The 19,566-nt window shown below is 37.1% G+C and overlaps 2 protein-coding genes across 2 annotated transcripts in view; one reads left to right on the forward strand and one right to left on the reverse strand.

The window, feature by feature from the left end:
* LOC133517536 (uncharacterized) overlaps positions 1 to 781 on the reverse strand; it is a 30,303-nt gene extending 29,522 nt beyond the window's left edge. Inside the window, exon 1 of the mRNA XM_061850860.1 lies at positions 614 to 781. Within this exon, the coding sequence (XP_061706844.1) occupies positions 614 to 639 (26 nt within the window). The 5' untranslated portion in view covers positions 640 to 781. The remainder of the gene's footprint in view (positions 1 to 613) is intronic.
* A 7,800-nt stretch (positions 782 to 8,581) lies between these two features.
* LOC133517368 (neprilysin-4-like) overlaps positions 8,582 to 19,566 on the forward strand; it is a 103,703-nt gene continuing 92,718 nt past the window's right edge. The window contains exon 1 of the mRNA XM_061850666.1: positions 8,582 to 8,835. Coding sequence (XP_061706650.1) covers positions 8,824 to 8,835 — 12 coding nt within the window. The 5' untranslated portion in view covers positions 8,582 to 8,823. The remainder of the gene's footprint in view (positions 8,836 to 19,566) is intronic.

A 19,566-nucleotide genomic window follows, 5' to 3' on the forward strand; every position in this document is an offset into this window, starting at 1 on the left:
TAGTGCGGTACCGGCGTACCTGGGAGCACTTCGGTGCATACCGCAGGATGCTGCTGCCTACCGAAAGTGATTAGTGACCAGTGTGAACGAGTTCTCCCCTGTCATCCCAGCATTACCTCAGCCCAATCGGGAGACCTCAGCGCATACCAGGGGATGCCGTGGCATGTTGGTGCCTACCGCCGTGGAGTAACAATCCCCCGTGATGCTGCGAGGTCAGTCTCAGAGCATTCAAATTTATACATAAATGAAATGATGAAATAGGTAAGAATATACATCAATCAATCAATCAATTTTTCGTGTTATGGCTCCATCAAGGTGTTGATGATTCTGCCAATGTCGAGGTTGGATAAGACACGGCTAGTATATGAATCTTGATAAATTTAAAGTGATCTGCGGTGTGCTCCACCGGTTTGCGCAAGCCTTTAGTTTTCATTTGTTTCTAATATTTTGGGCACCACAGAAGATTAAATGCTGGAGAGAGGTTACTTTACTCTGCAGTTAACTGTGCATATTATTCAATTAATATGCACAGTTAACTGCAGAGTAAAGTAACCTCTCCTCGAATAAACGGGTATAACACGTTGATGTTATAATATTTGTCTTAAAGACTTACCAGTCATACTGTCGAATGTGATCCATAATTTGTGAATTTATTATAGTTAGAAATTTATTCCAGTAACACTTGTCAGTTTCTTGTGTTTGTTTTACATTAGTTGAATTTACAAAACACAATCAAATCATATCGCGCTTCACAAAACAAAAATGCAGCGCATAATGCACATGACAATCTGACACTGACATGACTGAACTGACTGACAGCTGACAGCCATTCATGATATGACAGTCCTCTATATACTCTTTGATTATGGAGTGTGGATTAAAAGGAGTGAAATCTCTTATGGTAGAACTGTTGCAAAAGTGTCCAGCTGTCACCTATAAATAATAGTTCCAAATATCTCCAGGGCGGCTACCGGGAAAATCGAAATTCGTCAATTTCGGACATTTTTCGTTGTCACTCTAATTACGTCTTAGTGAGAGTAAAAGAGAAAGATCCCCGCAATTTGCGAATTTCGGTTTTCGCGGTAGGCCCCCAGAGTAGCGCTAGAGTAGCTAAGAACCTAGGCGTTATTGACGGAGTGAATTGCGCTCTCTATGATTTGATTTTTTTGTTCAAGTAATCTAGGTATTGTAGCGCCACCTATTTAAAGTTTTTTTGATAACACTTTTTGATACATGGAGATTTCGTTTCTTATCTCTACCTTCCGTATTTGGCAGTTTTGTTGTAAATTCAACCGTTTAAATGCAAAATGGGGCACAAAAGTGCGAAAACGAGTGGAAGATACCCAATTGATAAGTTGCTTCCCTTAAATTGAAAACCGTTTTTTTAATCAAAATGTACATGTACCTACTAACACCAATTTTGTAGATTGTGGATAGTGCCTAACTTATTAATTAACTATCTAATGTTCACATGTTTTTTTTAAGTCGTCGTGGTTACCAAGAATAAGTTAGGTATTATACTACTTTATTTTATAATTTTAAAATAAAATATATTTTCAAAATGGATTCGAAGAGGGAAAGTTTAACACAATCACGTAATTAGAGTGACGGAGAAAAATGCCCGTAATTGACTAACTTCTATTTTCACGGTTATAGCCCAGGGGGCCTACCGCGAAAACAGAAATTCGCAAATTGCGGGGACATTTCTCTTTTACTCTCACTAAGACGTAATTAGAGTGACAGAGAAAAATGCCCGCAATTGACGAACGTTGAATTTCGCGGTTATAGCCAAGGGCTAACCGCGCTCACCGTCCCAAGGATCTTCCTGCATCTTGCCTACTCGAACATCCCAGGTTTCTACATATAGACCGCGGGCCAGGAGCATATTTCGTCAGTCATCGCCTCCCGGCTGATACATGTCAGATGGTAGTTTAGATGCTGTTTTAAACAAAAAAAAAACCGTAAGCTGGTTGTATCGCGGTGGAAAGACCGTCAGCTGTAAAATGAACATGTAAAAAATACGCGCCTTACCACTTTATGTCCGTAATGTAAGCGTAATGTGTAAATTGCGTAATCCGTGTATGGCGTTTCAAGCGTTTCACCTGATGAAATGATACATGCAAAGTTTCATGATTTGATATTTGTCGATAAAATTCATCGTACTATACGTGGTTAACGGCTCCACTATACGTGCACAAACACATTGTATAATGGTGTTATAGTTTCGTGAATAATACAAACAAATACTAACTATATTAGTCGAAAATAACAGTTTAGAAAATAATTATGAATTACTTTGAGATTATTTTTATCAATTTACTGTTGTGCGAAAACAACTAATCTGCCAACGACGCAAAAAAATAACACAAAGCGGCATTCGAAACGCAGGATTTCACGCGAGAACCTTAAAAACCCATGCCACCTTGGTTACGTTGCGATTATATTGTTCAATACATTAAGATAGATTACAAAATTGGTAATTATTCATATTCACTTGCGTCACTTTCACAGTTTCATGCTAGTGTTCAGGTAATAAATGCCAGCCAGTGGTGCTCTATTCATTCAAATGTTGTTTTCGAAGGCCCTATTGTCTGATATCGCCGAAAACAAATAGGTTCCCAAACAATTATCAGAACTGTCACAACCTGTTATAAGCTTTATGTCGTTGTAATAAGGTGAACACGTCTGCACATGAAATTTTACCAAATGCAGCGGAAAAAATTAAATGTATACCGTTTTGTAGCCACACCAATTACTTAATAATATAATATATTTGATTGTATTTTTTTTTTCAAATATGCTTAACAAAAAAATTGCACTTAATCAAGTGCAATTTTCAAGTTTTTTAATAATTGTTTTAAGATATTGCCGCAGTGTGATCACTGATCAAAGTTTTAAATATAATTCATGTTTTAATTTTTAACCGACTTCAAGATTTCAAAAGAGGAGGTTATCAATTCAGTTGTATGTTTCTTTTTTTTTTTCTTTTTTTTTATGTTTGTTACTCCATAACTCCGTCATTTCTGAACCGATTTTGAGTTTTTTTTTGTTTGAATTTATATACATATAGATTGGTCCCGTTTTTGTCAAAACTCAGTTCTGATGATGGGATCCATGAGGAATCGAGGGAACTCTTCAAATGTGAAAGGCATATATATAATGATTTTTGTATTTTCTATAACAAATCAAGCATTTACATTTAAAAAAGTGACATTTGATGAAATGGAACTGCTGATGATGATCAGAATGGAACTCTTCAACGACGCATAGTACACGTCTTCGCTGTGTTTGTTAAGCAAATTAGATTTTCAAGACAAATTTTTGTCAAGTTCGAGTTCTGACGATGGGGTCCATGAGGACTCGAGGGAACTCCTCAAATGTTAATGGCACACACACACACACACACACACACACACACACACACACACACACACACACACACACACAAACACACACTTATTCCCTTGGTTACTAAAACTTTATAAAAAATGTAGTCCAACAAATTGTACCTTCAAAATTATAAATCTACGCTTTCTCTATTAAGAACAGATTTTTGTTAAAAATTGTTATATATAGGTACCTACTAAATTTCTTTCTATTTTTTAAGTTATTAAAAAAAAATGATCGTTTTAAGTCTTAAGCCTAGCTATTGTACCTATATGTAAAAATTCTGTTACCACCTACGGGAGAGCGGTGTCTCTTCACACAAGTGTCATGTACGCTTAAAAAGAGGCACCAGCCCAGTCAAAATCACGTTTGTTTGTGCTAACTCAATAAACATTATTTATATATATATATATATATATATATATATAGTGATCTTAGTATTTTCATTAACAAATCAAGTATTTACATTTGTAGAAGTGACATTTGATGAAGTGGAACTGCTGATGATGAACAGAACGGAACTCTTCGATGATGATATGGCAATTTGTTCTCTTTGCCAAGCAGTTAGGTTTTCAAGGCACATTTTCATATTTCTATCCTATTTAGTTTTTTTTTATAAGTATCTGGTACTTTATTTCATGCATGGTGTGAAATAATTTATCTTCAATACAGTCGAATACCCTATTGCGGGTATCTTGCCAGTCAACCATAGGGCAAATCTAAAATGTGTCAAGGTGGGTGCAGTGGCAAAAAAAAAACATGTTACTTCCTTTTCTACAATAATTAGGGGTAGGACGCTGTCTTTTTAATTTCATTGTATGAAATGTAAAATCAACAATAATCGTTCTTTCACCGGTCTCCCTCATTGAAGTCGGTTTTTGTTTCCTTAAAAATTATTTACAATAATGTGAATACAAATTTAATTATATAAGTTATATAACTAAACCATAAAACTTAAAATCTAAATCAAAAAATAAATAATACTAAATTTAAAATAAAATACTAAAAAATAACCCCCTGCGGCATGGTGCTGTAGATGCTGGCAGCATTTCCTCGCTGTATTGCAAGACTAATTGTTTGAGCGAGCAAGCAGAGGCGGCGTTAGGCGTGGGCGAAGTGGGCCACCGCCTACGGCCTTGCGGTCCGAGGGGCCTCGTGCCTCAAATAATAAGTATATCTCGGACACAACGTAAAAATGTTCGTTATTTCTTGCGACACCAGAGGGCCTCGCTAAATATACCTTGCCCATATAAAATTTTGGTCTTGCCCCGCCACTGCGAGTAAGCTGCCGAGAGTAAGGTATGAAATTGTATTCGGCGCCAAGGCCCCTATGTTTGGTAATTTTTTAAATTTTCGGCCGCTTCTGCCACCAGCAGTTGTGTCGTGGAGATGAGACGGGGGTAGGCTGTCTACACAAGTGGCGTCCCATACCAGCACCCGTCCCATCTAAACGGAATTAGTAGCATTCCTTCCGGTCTCTTACCATCGCTCAAATATTAGAGTTGGCACGTTGACGCTGGCGAGAGACCGGCGGAGAATATCGTTGAGCGCGGCGTGTCGGGAGAAGCGGCCGGCGCTCCTTTGACAAGAGAGCCCGTGGTGTCCAAGGACGTCGACGTCAGTGCCGCAGGGGCACCTATGTGGGGCACAGACCCGGACGCCGAGTTGCAGGCAGGCAGCAACGCGCAGAGTGTGCGGCTATAGCTATCCATGCCGTGATCGGCAACGGCGACCCTAGCTAATTACGAGCGTGAGCTCTAATATGGCTTGCAAAGCCGAACTTACTTGTAAAAACTCTATCGCAGGTGGGGCAGTAGAGTTGGCCAAGTATATTATAGGTATAATAAAATTATAGGAAGGTTTCGGCCGGGATTTACATATTTGACGCTTCGCGTCAAGGTCAATGAGACGAGCGTTTTCAAAGTTCTTTACGCTCGTTTTGACACGACAACGCCATTCTCCCATTTGTCAGGTGGTATACCGCAGGAAGTGAGGTGGCGCTTAAGCACATCCTTGTAACGTAGGTGCTGCCCACCTTGTTTCCGTTTACCAGCTGATAGCTGGGAATAGAAAACGGCTTTCGGTAGTCTGCAATCACTCAGACCCTTCATCAAGAGCGCCTCCATGCCTATATGCGGCTATAGGAAGGTACAGGCAAGTGCAAAACTATGTATTGAATAAATCGTCTCATAAATATGGTACTACGCTTTATTACACTGGAATAAGATGCTATGGGACATATTTTTGAGTAAGATGTGTACACCCATATTTTAAACTTGACTGTACCGGTATGTTTTGACGACCGGTCTGGCCTAGTGGGTAGTGACCCTGCCTACGAAGCTGATGGTCCCGGGTCAAATCCTGGTAAGGGCATGTATTCGTGTGATGAGCATGGATATTTGTTCCTGAGTCATGGGTGTTTTCTATGTATTTAAGTATTTATAAATATTTATATACTCAACACAAGCCTTATTGAGCTTACTGTGGGACTTAGTCAATTTGTGTAATAATGTCCTATAATATTTATTTATGTAGTACTATGTATAGCTCGATTTGTAGCTGGCCCGGAGCGGCTAATCTTTTGTCTATTATTAACTAAAACCGCGGCGCGCGTGCTACTACCTACCTGCAAAAAAAGGGTCGTATAATTCTAATTGACACCTGACCGCGGGCTAGTCCAACGCTCAAAAAACCAGTGTAGGTGCGCTCTCCGATAACGTGGTTTTGTTGCGCATATCGAGGACACATTTTAGACTGGTTCGGTAGCGTTCGACTCGCCGGCACTCAGTAACCGTAGAGAGACCACACAAGAAATCGCAAATTATTTTTCCATTTGTTCATTTTGAATCTTTTTTCAATTACCATAGGAGTTGTAATTCAAAAACCGGTTAAAGTGACCAGAACCTTTTTTTTTGCAGTTAGTGGCACACGCGGTTTTAATTAAAAAGACTATTTCTTTTTAGCAGAGTTAAGAACGCAGGAAGGTTTTCGTGGTGGCGGACACAAATCAAACGATCAACTTCATGCAGGAATTATATTGTATAATTAATATTCATTTAGTATTAGGTAACACTCAACGACTGTAGATGCTTCGAAATATTATTTCAATTATGTTTAAAAATAAATTAATGTACGACACATAAAACCTACAGCTACATAGGCGGCTTGTGAAAAATGAGAGAGAGAACTCTATGGTCACCTAGCTTTTTATAAGAAGACCATAGACAACCATGAAAAGTGTATTTTTCTAACAAGTCTGGATTACGCAGTGTCGATGCGTTTGCGTACCTACTCTACGTTAAATCTGTCTGTGGATTACGCACTTATTTCAGCAATTGACTCGATCTGAGAAATTTGAGTTAAGAAACCGTTGCTACAATAACAACTTCTGGAGCAGAGACGTAGCCATATTTATCGAACATTGCCTAACGTCGAAGGTCGTTACACTGTTTTAGCTTAATCAAACCGAATTTGAAATGGAGGTGGATTGTCAAAGAAAACTTTGTAGCCACAGTAAATTTACTGCCATCTTTCGACACATGCTTACTTTTAGAACGCCATTTGACTGATCCGTATTCTTTCACTGATATGTGTTACATTTGTTAAATATCAAAAAGTGGCGCCTAGTTTTAAATGTAGATATTAACCTGTCGTCTACCAAGCTGTCAAAATAAGCAACCCTCTATCTACCCAGGCCGGAGATTACCGGCCAATTGTTTTTGGCCCTTTGTCTCCCGCTCCCTACCCGCACTTTTACGACGGTTTTTTTGCACAGGAACTCTCGGATTCACCAATTATTTTTAATATAAAACTGCTGTTCGATTGAGGTTTCAACGGTCAGAGATCTGCGTATGTAACGGATACGGGGCACAAAATACTGGACAGAGATCTCCGGCCGGGTTTGATAGTGGGGTGTTTTTTTTCAAAACCTTGACAAATGTCTATGGCATTTTTGGCCGGAGATATCCGTTCTGGGTAGACGACAAGTAAAACCTGGTAACTCAGAGCCCCTAGTGTAAATTTATTCGATAGCGTGACGTGACGTACGCGTTTGCGTTAAGTTTCATTTTGTATGGGATTTAGAAACAGCGCGCCAAGCGGGACGTTTTAGAAACTCAAAATCCCATACAAAATGAGACTTAACGCAAACGCGTACGTCACGTTTCGCTATCGAATAAATGTACACTAGGGGTACAGATCTTTTAAATCGAGATGTCAACAAAGAGATACAATTGTGGAAGTGCACACGTGCGGATTTGCGTCATTCATTAAGCGTATTCTAATTAGTACTACGTGCTGATGAGAATAGTCTTCGGTACATGTTAACGTAAATGATAGATGTTCCCGTATTTATTGTTTATTTTATTACAGTTTAACGTTTTTAGGAGGTGTTTTCCGTAAATGTTCAAACATTCCGTCAACGGAATCTATACTTTTACAAACCCATTCAGTAGAAAAGGCGCGAAATTTAAATGTTCTTTGGCAGGACTAAGGAGGAGAAATTTACTGACTAAAATGGCTTGCTAAACTATAGATAATAATCTTCAAATCAAATATATTTTTCAGAGATTTTACATTAAAAAAATAAATAGCTAAGTACTAAATTAATTTTTAACTAACAGAAACGTCTGCGAACCATGCTATTAAGCTTATAATAATTTTAAAGGTGAAAAAATTACTGTCTTAATTAAGTAATTAATTTAGTATGGACAAAGAGAATTTGAAATAGACGTGGATTATCAAAGAAACTTTTTAGCCACTGTTTTACTGCTATCTTTCGACATATGATTATAACATTTAGAACGCCGTTTGACGTTGATCCTTATTCTTTTACTGACATGCGTTAAATAATAAAAAGTGGCGCCATCTTACTTTCAACGTGGATCGTGCATATAACGCGTATATTAGTGGTTCAATTTTGGAATTTTACGCTTGCTCTGATATCAATATTAGCACAAGCGGCTAAAGGACAATTTTGTCCCCTCGTAAAAAAAAACTATAATTAATTGATTAATTATTTTGATTAAAAATTAAATTAATTTATTTAATTTAATTGATGATTTTAATATTTATTCTTTCATTGTGCCAATAACATACTAAAATACCGAATATATCGTTAATAACCGCCAATCCCCATCAACAGTTTCCAAACAATAACGGCGATTTCAGCAGCCGTGGCCGGCGAGTCATAGTTGATTTGTTTGGCCAGAAGGTGAAGGTGCAGGTCGATGTACGCAGTTGGAGGGAAGCAAAACTGGCGAGCGCCGCAGTCAAACGCCATTGCACCCGCCGCCGCAGCCGCCGTACGCATGCGCGGCATTTTCGCGCGCGGTCTTCACTTACGATTTTTTTTAAAGTTTGTTTTTTAGTTTTTTTCGTTAAGTTTGCAAAGTGAGTTAGAGTTTGCAAAGTTGTGCGTGTGTGTAGTTTTGAAAAATGAAATACAAGGTATGTGGGATTTATATGCAATTAGAATTAATTAAATTATGTCATTTATTATAATAAATGGAGTGTCAAGTTACAATTAAATCGAGATAATATTTAGTTAATATGGCAACGGTTTTAGGTATAATTCAATTTTTTTTCTTCTCGTATTATATACTTTAATGGACTAGAATTTAAAAAATCCACAATTCAAGATCCACTGATATATGAATACCTACTCTTAAAAAAATACAAAAGGATTATGTTATATTATAGGTTGTTTATGTTGAAGAGAATAGAATTTATTCGTAAACACACAAACAGTTAATAAACATACATGAATGATGAAAGAGAACATAGTGAAAATAAAGTGCGCCCTATAAATGGTTAATTGATTAAACAATAATAAACAAGTAGACATTTAATTTAAAAAATTGAAGCACTCAAATAATGTTCGATTGAACAATTGTGTCTCCTCCAAACGTCGCCGATAATCGCATGCGATTTGCAATACATTGCAGCATTCGGTCGACCGATTGAATTCGTTCCCCCTACTAACCCAGCGATGATCCAAAATCGCCATTTGTCACAAGGTCTGTAGAAGCCTTGGTGTCGGAAGCATTCTCGGCAACCAACTGTGACCGCTGTTTTTACTAAATATTACGACCTCCATTAACGAGGATGCAGCTACTGAATTCTATTGTATTTTAATATCTTATATTTTTTGACGACCGGTTTGGCCTAGTGGGTAGTGACCCTGCCTACGAAGCTGATGGTCGCGGGTTCAAATCCTGGTAAGGGCATTTATTCGTGTGATGAGCATGGATATTTGTTCCTGAGTCATGGGTGTTTTCTATGTATTTAAGTATTTATAAATATTTATATATTATATATATCGTTGTCTAAGTACCCTCAACACAAGCCTTATTGAGCTTACTGTGGGACTGAGTCAATTTGTGTAATAATGTCGTATAATATTTATTAAAAAAAAAAAATATATGTTATTGCCAATGTAGTACAGAGTACATCGGCTCAGGTTAACCAGTAATAATTGGACTCGTCTTTGCTAGCTATTGAAATAAATTGAAGCAAATATCGCTCTCTTCCATAATAGCACTAAAAGACTTAGGCTAACTTTTTTTTAATGCAGAATAGGCGCTTAAACTTTGAATCATTAAATGTTTTAAGACTTAGTATTAAGAGAAGCTAAAGAAAAAAAAAATTTGCTCGATAATCCCATTTGATGTTATTTAATTTACAAGGGCGCAAAGTTGTTGTTAAACCGTTCATGCTAACATTGACACCCAAGCGTTGCGAGGGTTTCAGGGCACGAGGGTTAAACCAATTTTATCACCGAGTGAAACAATTTTTTTCAAAATCAAATCTAAATGCACCTTATTAAACATTCAAAATCATCATCTAAAAATCTATTCTACCGCCAACATCAGAAAACAACTTAAAATTTGCTTCAGATTACTTTGCCCCACATGTGGATAAAATGCAATTTTCTCGTCAGTTTTTAAGAGAGCCTTTATCAGCTGTAGAGCTAAGGTGGTCGGCTGTTTATCATTTATCACCATGCCTGTCACGTTCTAACAAGTATGTAAGTGCGAAAGTGACAGGCATAGTGACAAGTGATAAAAATGGAACCATGCCCAACTGTAGAGCCCAACTGGGGTACCTCCACCTTACAGAAAACCGCAGCCAAATACCACTAGACCCTACTCATAGTGTTGTGTTCCTGCCGGTGAGTAAGGTTGCCAGAGCTCAACGAGGGTGTTAGGGTCGGCATTCGGCAACGCGCATTAACTCCTCTGGAGTTGCAAGCGCACATAGGCTACGGAGACTGCTTACCATCAGGCGGGCCGTAAGCTTGTTTGCCACCGACATAGTATAAAAAAAATGCTGCCACCACTAGTGTGGTGAAAAAAAAAATTACAGTACATATGGCTCTTTAAAGTTTCGACATATGCACGAAAAGTGCTCATTCCCGCACGCGTGCGGGAAAGTAGCACCATATGTACTGTAAAAATAATTTTGACAGGAGCCTGTTTATAATGTAGCGAGTTTAAACAGGGCTGTAATGATAACAAGTCAAATTGAATGCAGTTATTGAAGAAGGCCATTGTCATTGACGGTTAGTGTTATGTCATATCATAAACATATGGAACTCTTCGTTGATCGTTATGTCACATGTACGAAAAATTTAAAAACTAATACGTCATAAGTTAAGTCAGGCGCCAATTACATCCACACTTCCCGATGTCGGGCCTGATAATCGTTTTCCGTTTCACGTAATATCAGCACATCGTTAACAATATTTGAAAAATAAAAAATACGTAAATTGTTTTTGTGTTATTAAATAAATCTATCAAAAAATAATTTATCTCTAATTGCCAAGAATGTTCAATGTTTGATATTTATGCATATGAACCGTTTTTTTACATTTTAAATATTGTAAACGATTTGCTGATATTTGGTGAAACGGAAAAATACTTTTGCTCGGGCCCGACGTCGTGCCTGGGCGGCTAACAGGAAAATCGAAATTTGTCAATTGCGGGCATTTTTCTCTGTCACTCTAATGACGTCTTACTAAGAGTAAAAGAGAAAGATCCCCGCAATTTGCGAATTTCGGTTTTCGCGGTAGGCCCCCTGATATCAGGCCTCATAAAGTGTGGAAGTGTCGATTAGCACTTCAATTTTAACAGTTATGAATTGACCTTTATAGCCTGACCAGTAATATATGATCACGCGCCATATTGTGGAATTACATTGGAACTAAATTTTGCATACTAAACTGAACTGTCACCCTATACATGAGAATAACAGCGCCCTCTTGACAATGATCATATATGTCTGGTCGGGTTTTAACATTGACACGAATGCTATCAGTTAAATTGTAAGTCTTGCCTTCCTAAAATACAGATTGTTCATCTGCAATCATTTTCGGGATGAATATATAGGTCATACTGAGCAACTTTTACTATAGGGACCGTGCGCGTTGGAGGGTCTGCCATCTTGTGGCCTGAATCGGAACCATAAACATGTACATTTACATGTCACGTGTTTTCTTGTACATAGTAGGTTCTGCCATCTTGTGGGCTACATCAGAACAATAAACATCACATTTACGCCTCGCGCCAAAAATCTGACAGCTCCTGTGCTGCCTCCTCATGCACGCTCCCTATGGGACCAAACCCGTAATCGCGAAAAAAAATGGCTGTTTCATAAATTTTGTCTGTCTGACGTTGACATTTTCTACAGAAGAGTAAATGTACTTTTCGCGATTTCGGGGTTGGTCCATATTTAACCCGTAAATTCATAACTGTCAAAATTTACTTCTTAACTTACACCGACTATACCTAATTGAATCTTATTAATTAGCATAAGGGTCATATAGTTTTTATATCCATTTTTTTGGACGCATGCCCTATGTCAAATTTTTAACCACTTTATTAATTAAGTCATAATTTTGAAACGCTCACCTTAAATAAATATACTCTAAGTTATATAGTCGGTCAATCAAGTTTGGCGCCTACATTCTACCCTTGTACCGTTCTACCCAGTACCCTTGGCGCCTACATTTTTAAAATTTGCCGCTTTCTCTACTGATGGAAATGGTTTGATAGGCTATACATATCTGTTTTGCTGGCCCTATGGTCGACTGGTAAAAAATGTGACATTAGGTCCACCATTTATACTATGGAGTGTGGAATTAAGAGGAATGACATCTCTTATGGTAGAACTGTTGCAAAAGTGTCCAGTTGTCAGCTATAAATAATAGTTCCAAATCTCTCCAGAGTAGCGCTAGAGTAGCTAAGAACCTAGGCGTTATTGACGGAATGAAGTGCGCTGTCTATGATTTGATTTTTTTGTTCAAGTATTCTAGGGATTGTAGCGCCACCTATTTAAGGTTTCTTAATGACACTTAATGGTACATGGACATTTCTTTCCTTACCTCCACCTTCCATAATTTATATATTAATTTTGTGCAATCAAGTTCAAATAAATAAATGTAAGTAATACCTGAGTAAAGTTCGATTACCAAAATTTGACAGTTGAACAAAAAAAACATGGTCGTCATGTCACAAGTTCACGTTTATATAAGTTCAACGCTTCAGTTCATCGACCTGTGCATTTAAGGTTTTGGGCGCGAGCCACAGATCCTATCTCCTGATGTCTCATGTTGATCGATGGATGTGATTGTAAGAGCGCTTTCACATCGTCCGATCCGAAATCGAATATCGCATACGATACAACCTCAAATAAGTCAAATGTAGAAAAGTGCCATCAAGTTCTTATCAACGCGTTCTAGTTAAATAATTCTTGTTCAGAGTAAAAATATGCTTGACATTATGTTGGCTAAATAGTTATTGGCAGCTTTTTTGTTCGGACCATGTTTGGGCATGCCGACATAAATATTATTTAACTATTAAATATTGAAAAAATCTATAGAAACGGTAAAAGTGAAAAGTGCCTGTTTATTTATTCATTTATGTTTATCCGCGACTACGTCTGCGTAAAATTAGTATTTCCATTTACCAATTTCATAGTCTATTCCACCCCCTTTTCACCTCCACAAGGAATTATATTGGTCAAAAGAAAAATTAAAAGGACTTGTTGCTATACGGCACTCTCTAGCAGGTAACTTCCTCCAACGGTTAGATAAGACTAATAGCGAGCTATGGAGTCGACATTACCAATAAAATTCAACTCATATGCATACTCATACTCATTAATTTATTTAGTTTTATTATATTACGAACTTTCGTAAAAAAAAAAAAATTTATATTAAGAGGTAAAAATAATAAGAATATAAATGAATCAATACAAAATAATCATTATTCTTATTTGTAATATTTATGTCCTGAAAGACTAAATTAAAGGATCGTTTACAATTATTCTTGTCTTGACAAGACTTGTCCTTGTAAAATTAAAATCACTAACTAAACAAATTAATGAGTATGAGTATGAATACGAGTTGAATTTTATTCCTAATGTCCACTCCATAGCTCGCTATTAGTCTTACCGTGCGATAAAAACTCCGATGCCTGTACTTATCGGAAATCCAATATTGGAATGAAAAATGTGAAAACGCTCGGGATAAGGAAAAAGTTTGCAGTAGGTACCTAAAATACTTTTAAAGATAAAATATAAAGATAGTTTATTCAAGTAGGCATATTACAATGCGCTTGTGAACTTCAAATAAATCTACACCGGGTCTGACCCTACACATCTGACCAAAACTACCAAAAGTACTAGTAGTAGTAGTTTTAAAAGTAATTTTGTTTTGTCGATATAAACACCTCTTTGGAGACCTGCAGGCATCCTGCAGCTCCCTTTGTTTGGCAAAATTATTGAAAGTCATTACATTAGTAATAACTCTGAAACCGTTAACTTTTCAGGAATTTCCTTAGGTTATCCTATAGATAGGTTTGGTTAGGTTTATGACAATCCTGAAAAGTTACGCGTTTCTGAGAAAACCCAAATTATGGCTAACGAAAATGCGGACAAACAATACATTATGACTTACAACTTATTGGGAAACAATGCATGTGTTTTCGGCTAAAGTATGTGGGGAATTATTAGCCAGTTGAATATTACGGTACCGGTAAGGTACCTATAATTCGTGCCATTCACGAAGACGCATGCCTTGACTGGTATTGTCATGTTATTAAAGGTTAGATTTGACAAATTTGCGCGTCATCGTGGATGACACGAAGTATATAGGTATCGCCAGGAGAGTTGAGGTACGGCCAAAGAGTACTAATTTCAATATCTTGCTGTCATTCATTACATATGTTTGTTCTTGTGTGCGTGACTTTAACTCTTAAACAAACATACAATAATTTATTCGCAGAAAAAGGGTAAAGATTCCATATGTAAGTGTAAAAAAATACGTTTCCCCTATTCCAACTGTTTTAAACAGTATGCAAATGTTACAAAGGATATTAATTAGCATTTAAATTCTTAGGATAACATTCAACATAGGTTAATGCGACAAGTGGTAACATAACATCAGTAAAAACCGGCCAAGAGCATGTCGGGCCATGCTCAGAGTAGGGTTCCGTAGTTACTCTTCCGTCACAATAAGCTAAACTGGAGCTTAAAGTATGGTAGATTGTTAACCAAGGGATGAACTGTGGGTGTACGTCTTTTTACTATGAAGGGGAAACTTTTTGCGATAACTCAAAAACAGCTAAACTGATCATATCGGCTATAGTTTTCATTTAATGTCTTTCTTAAGCTCTACTTCCAAGATTTTTTTCATATTTTTTGGACCTATGGTTCAAAAGTTAGAGGGGGGGGACACTTTTTTTTCTTTCGAAGCAATTATCTCCGAATATATTCACTTTATCAAGAAATGTTTGTTGAAGACCCCTATTAGTTTTGAAAGACCTTTCCAACGATATCCCACACTGTAGGGTTGAAGTAAAAAAAAAAATTTCACCCCACTGTACACCCTAACAAAATTAAATTTTTAGATTTTATTGTACGACTTTGTCGGCTTTATTGATTTATATATCCATGCCAAATTTCAGCTTTCTAGCACTAACGACCACGGAGCAAAGCCTCGGACAGACAGACAGACAGACGGACATGGCGAAACTATAAGGGTTCCCAGTTGACTACGGAACCCTAAAAATGAACTTATTACTACTACTTATTACAATATTTATTTTTTGGATTAATCAAAACTATAATTATGAGCAAAAAAACAAAGATATTAATCACGAGGTGTGACTATCAAGATGAGCAAACCGGAAGCCCGGGAAATTGTGTATTGGTTAATTTTCTAATAAAACTGCGGGTAGACTATAAATTATGGAGAAGGGATAACTGTCAGTGATACGTATCAGTCATGTCGACCGTTTTTTGAAGAAAAAAAATGTACGAAGTGCTCCGTCTGTATAGATATTCCGTACGTGATATCCTTATAGGTCTTTCATTTAGACGACCGGTTTGGCCTAGTGGGTAGTGACCCTGCCTACGAAGCTGATGGTCCCGGGTTCAAATCCTGGTAAGGGCATTTAGTCGTGTGATGAGCATGGATATTTGTTCCTGAGTCATGGATGTTTTCTATTTATTTAAGTATTTATAAATATTTATATGTTATATATATCGTTGTCTAAGTACCCTCAACACAAGCCTTATTGAGCTTACTGTGGGACTTAGTCAATTTGTGTAATAATGTCCTATAATATTTATTTATTTATTTATTTATCTCAGGGGATTAGTAAAGCTTCGCGGTCGTCGGTCGACAACAATCAGTTTTGGCGTGGGCAGATCCTTTAAAAAACCGGGCAAGTCCGAGTCGGACATGCCCACCGAGGGTTCCGTACTTTTTAGTATTTGTTAGCGGCAACAGAAATACATCACACTATCACGATATATACAGCCTGTTGACTGATGGTTATATTGTACACGCAGGTCGCTGTATACCTTCTGTGTATAGTTTTTTTTTCTTTTTTTTTTATAGAACATTATTACACAAATTGACTAAGTCCCACAGTAAGCTCAACAAGGCTTGTGTTGAGGGTACTTAGACAACGATATATATAATATATAAATATTTATAAATACTTAAATACATAGAAAACACCCATGACTCAGGAACAAATATCCATGCTCATCACATGAATAAATGCCCTTACCAGGATTTGAACCTCGGCTTCATAGGCAGGGTCACTACCCACGAGGCCAGACCGGTCGTCAAAGAAATACATCACACTATCACGATTCATGATATACAGCCTGGTGACTGATGGTTATATTGTACACGCAGGTCGCTGTATACCTTTTGTGTATTTTTTTATTTTTATTAAAGTTCTAAACATTAAATTAATCGCAGTTTCTTATTTCTTAACTGCTAAGCCAAAGATGGCTTGTTTACAGCCAGAGTTCGGACTAATGCACTAAGAATTTAGTTAAGTAATAATATTGTACACATGTTACATTAATATTATTCTAATGTTATCCTTTACAAAATATGTTCATGGTTATTAGATGATAACAAGTATTTTTTTATATCTTTAGTTGATTCAGGATTGGTTAGGTATAAATCTTGTAAATGTTTCGGAAGGCTGTTTAGTGTTTTTGGAAGCAAGTAATAGTTGGTTCTCATACCGTACACATTTTTTACTGTTGGTAATATAAATCGATGTGAGTTAGGTAAACCTCTTAGCCTATTGTTACGATGGTATTCCTTTAGATCGGATACATCCTTGCAATCTTCTTTAAGCATTGTTAACTTGACTAAGTTTTGTACGGTATAGTTGACCCATAGGCTGCATGTATAGAATGACCCGGCAGTAAGCATTCAATAGTGTAACTTTTATTTGCTCAGTACATTTTGCAAGCCTACGGGCCAGCATGTTGCATCGAACAGACAGCGCCCTGCGCTCCCGCTCTGTATCATGATTATCTTTTTGGTCCGCGGTGACCCAATGATCCAGATAATTAAACTTGTCTACCCTATATAGTAGCATTAGTAAGGTAGAAGTACTAGTGCTCGACGCTGCACTAGTCACCGACATTGGCACTTTATTTCATGGAAATATAGGTTAAATTTGAATAACGAAGATTTTGCTGAGCGCTGGTGGCCTAGCGGTAAGAGCGTGCGACTTGCAATCCAGAGGTCGCGGGTTCAAACCCCGGCTCGTACCAATGAGTTTTTCGGAACTTATGTACGAATATCATTTGATATTTACCAGTCGCTTTTCGGTGAAGGAAAACATCGTGAGGAAACCGGACTAATCCCCACAAGGCCTAGTTTTACCCTCTGGGTTGGAAGGTCAGATGGCAGTCGCTTTCGTAAAAACTAGTGCCTACGCCAAATCTTGGGATTAGTTGTCAAGCGGACTCTAGGCTCCCATGAGCCGTGGCAATATGCCGGGACAACGCGAGGAAGAAGGGAAGAAGGAACGAAGATTTTTCTGTATTCGAACTTAATCCTTGTCACTTGGTCATAAAGTGCCCATGTCGAGTACTAGTGCTTCTACCTTATAACGGATTTTATCTGGTTTGAACATCATAAACTCACTTTTCTGAGCATTTGTATCTGAGTCCGTTTACCCTTTGGGTACAGAACCCTAAAAAGCAGAGCAATCATCTTATCTAAATGTTTTCCAAGCTTTATTGACAAAGACAATTGCAAGTCATGTCATGTGTGTCAAAAGAAACCGTAAGCAATTGTTGTCGCCGACTGTCCAATTGAATATATATGAGATCAATGTAACTGTATGTTTGTCCATTGTTCTGTCCACACGTGCCACGATCATGAGGCCAATTCGAACATTGAACTCACAGAATTGGTGTCATTTTGATCTTATTTTGATAATTATATTAAATTAATTTAATATAATTATCAAAATAAGATCAAAATTAATTTTAATTATATTGTGTGTGTGAATGTAGGCTTCATAACGGTTTAGCAACACCTACTTTCACGATTAACTTCTCTATTTCCACTACTCAAAGGTTGTCTGGAAGAGATCGCTTTTTAGCGATAAGACCGCCTATTGTCTGCCTCTACATTTAATCAATTGTTTATTTTTCTTGTATCTTTTTACTGAGGTGTGCCAATAAAGAGTATTCTTTCTATCTATCTATATTCGCTGTTTTTTTGGACAATAGGGTGGGGCATTCGTATATGGAAAAAAAAGTTTTCTAAGCAGTGGAGATCAATAGAAATTGCAAATAATGTAAACAAACCAATTTACCTTCATTTCTTCGTAATCTCGCACTTTTTGTGGACAACCATAATTTTATCAACAGTCTATACTTATATATTTTTACATTATTATTTAAAATATATGTTGATTATTAATATTTCAGTGAAAACAACTATCGTATAACTTAGGTTATACGTCAAATTCTAACAAAATCTGTCATATTTGTTTACATAATTTGCAAGTTCTATTGACCTCCACTTTACGTAAGTCGGTGAAATAAAAAAAAGCCTTCTCATTCCCGAGAAAGACTTTAAACAAAAGAGAACGTTACACGTTATTTTGCCTAGCCCCCGTCCGCCAGCCGTCGGACGGGGGCTAGGCAAAAAACTTCGTTTCAAAATGTTGACCCAAAAACTTCATAATAATTGCCTATTTTAACAAATAGGTTATATATACCTCTACAGCTCTATTACCAAGCTATGAAAAACTCAGGGGCAAATGATAACATCCGATGAGCTCTGATTTAAATGTTTAAATTACAGTTAGTCATTATGTATCGGTAGGTACGTTCACCTTTTGCAACCAGAATGTTGTAATGCTCTGAGAATATAAATTAAATCTGCGGACTTTGGCTTAGACAAAACTTCTAAGGTAGGTAAATTCAAGTTTAAGAAAAAATGGATATTTAATTACCGCCTCGGGTGAGATTCAAAGAAAAATGGGAATAGTTATTTGAGAAGGGGGCAAAGTTGTTGTTTAACTGCTCCTGCTAATATTGATACCCGAGCAAGCGAAAAATATCATAATTGAAACACTAGCGTAACAAGGGTTACTGAAACTTTGCCTCCGAGCAAAACACTTTTTTTTTTCCCACAACCACCAACGCGAAGAAAATAACTATGCAATACCAAAAAAACAAATCAAACAAAAACCAAATAAACGTAATACCGTAAGGTACCTTGACACCAAGCTGAGTGGAAACCTTTTCAGTGACGTTTTATGATATGTTATTGTTAATTTTTTGTTGCTCAAGCGTCCTGAATAAATTTTTATTCTATTTTTATTCAAAAAAAAATTCTCA

Source organism: Cydia pomonella, chromosome 4, assembly GCF_033807575.1.
Source record: "Cydia pomonella isolate Wapato2018A chromosome 4, ilCydPomo1, whole genome shotgun sequence".
Taxonomy (NCBI): Eukaryota; Metazoa; Arthropoda; class Insecta; order Lepidoptera; family Tortricidae; genus Cydia; species Cydia pomonella.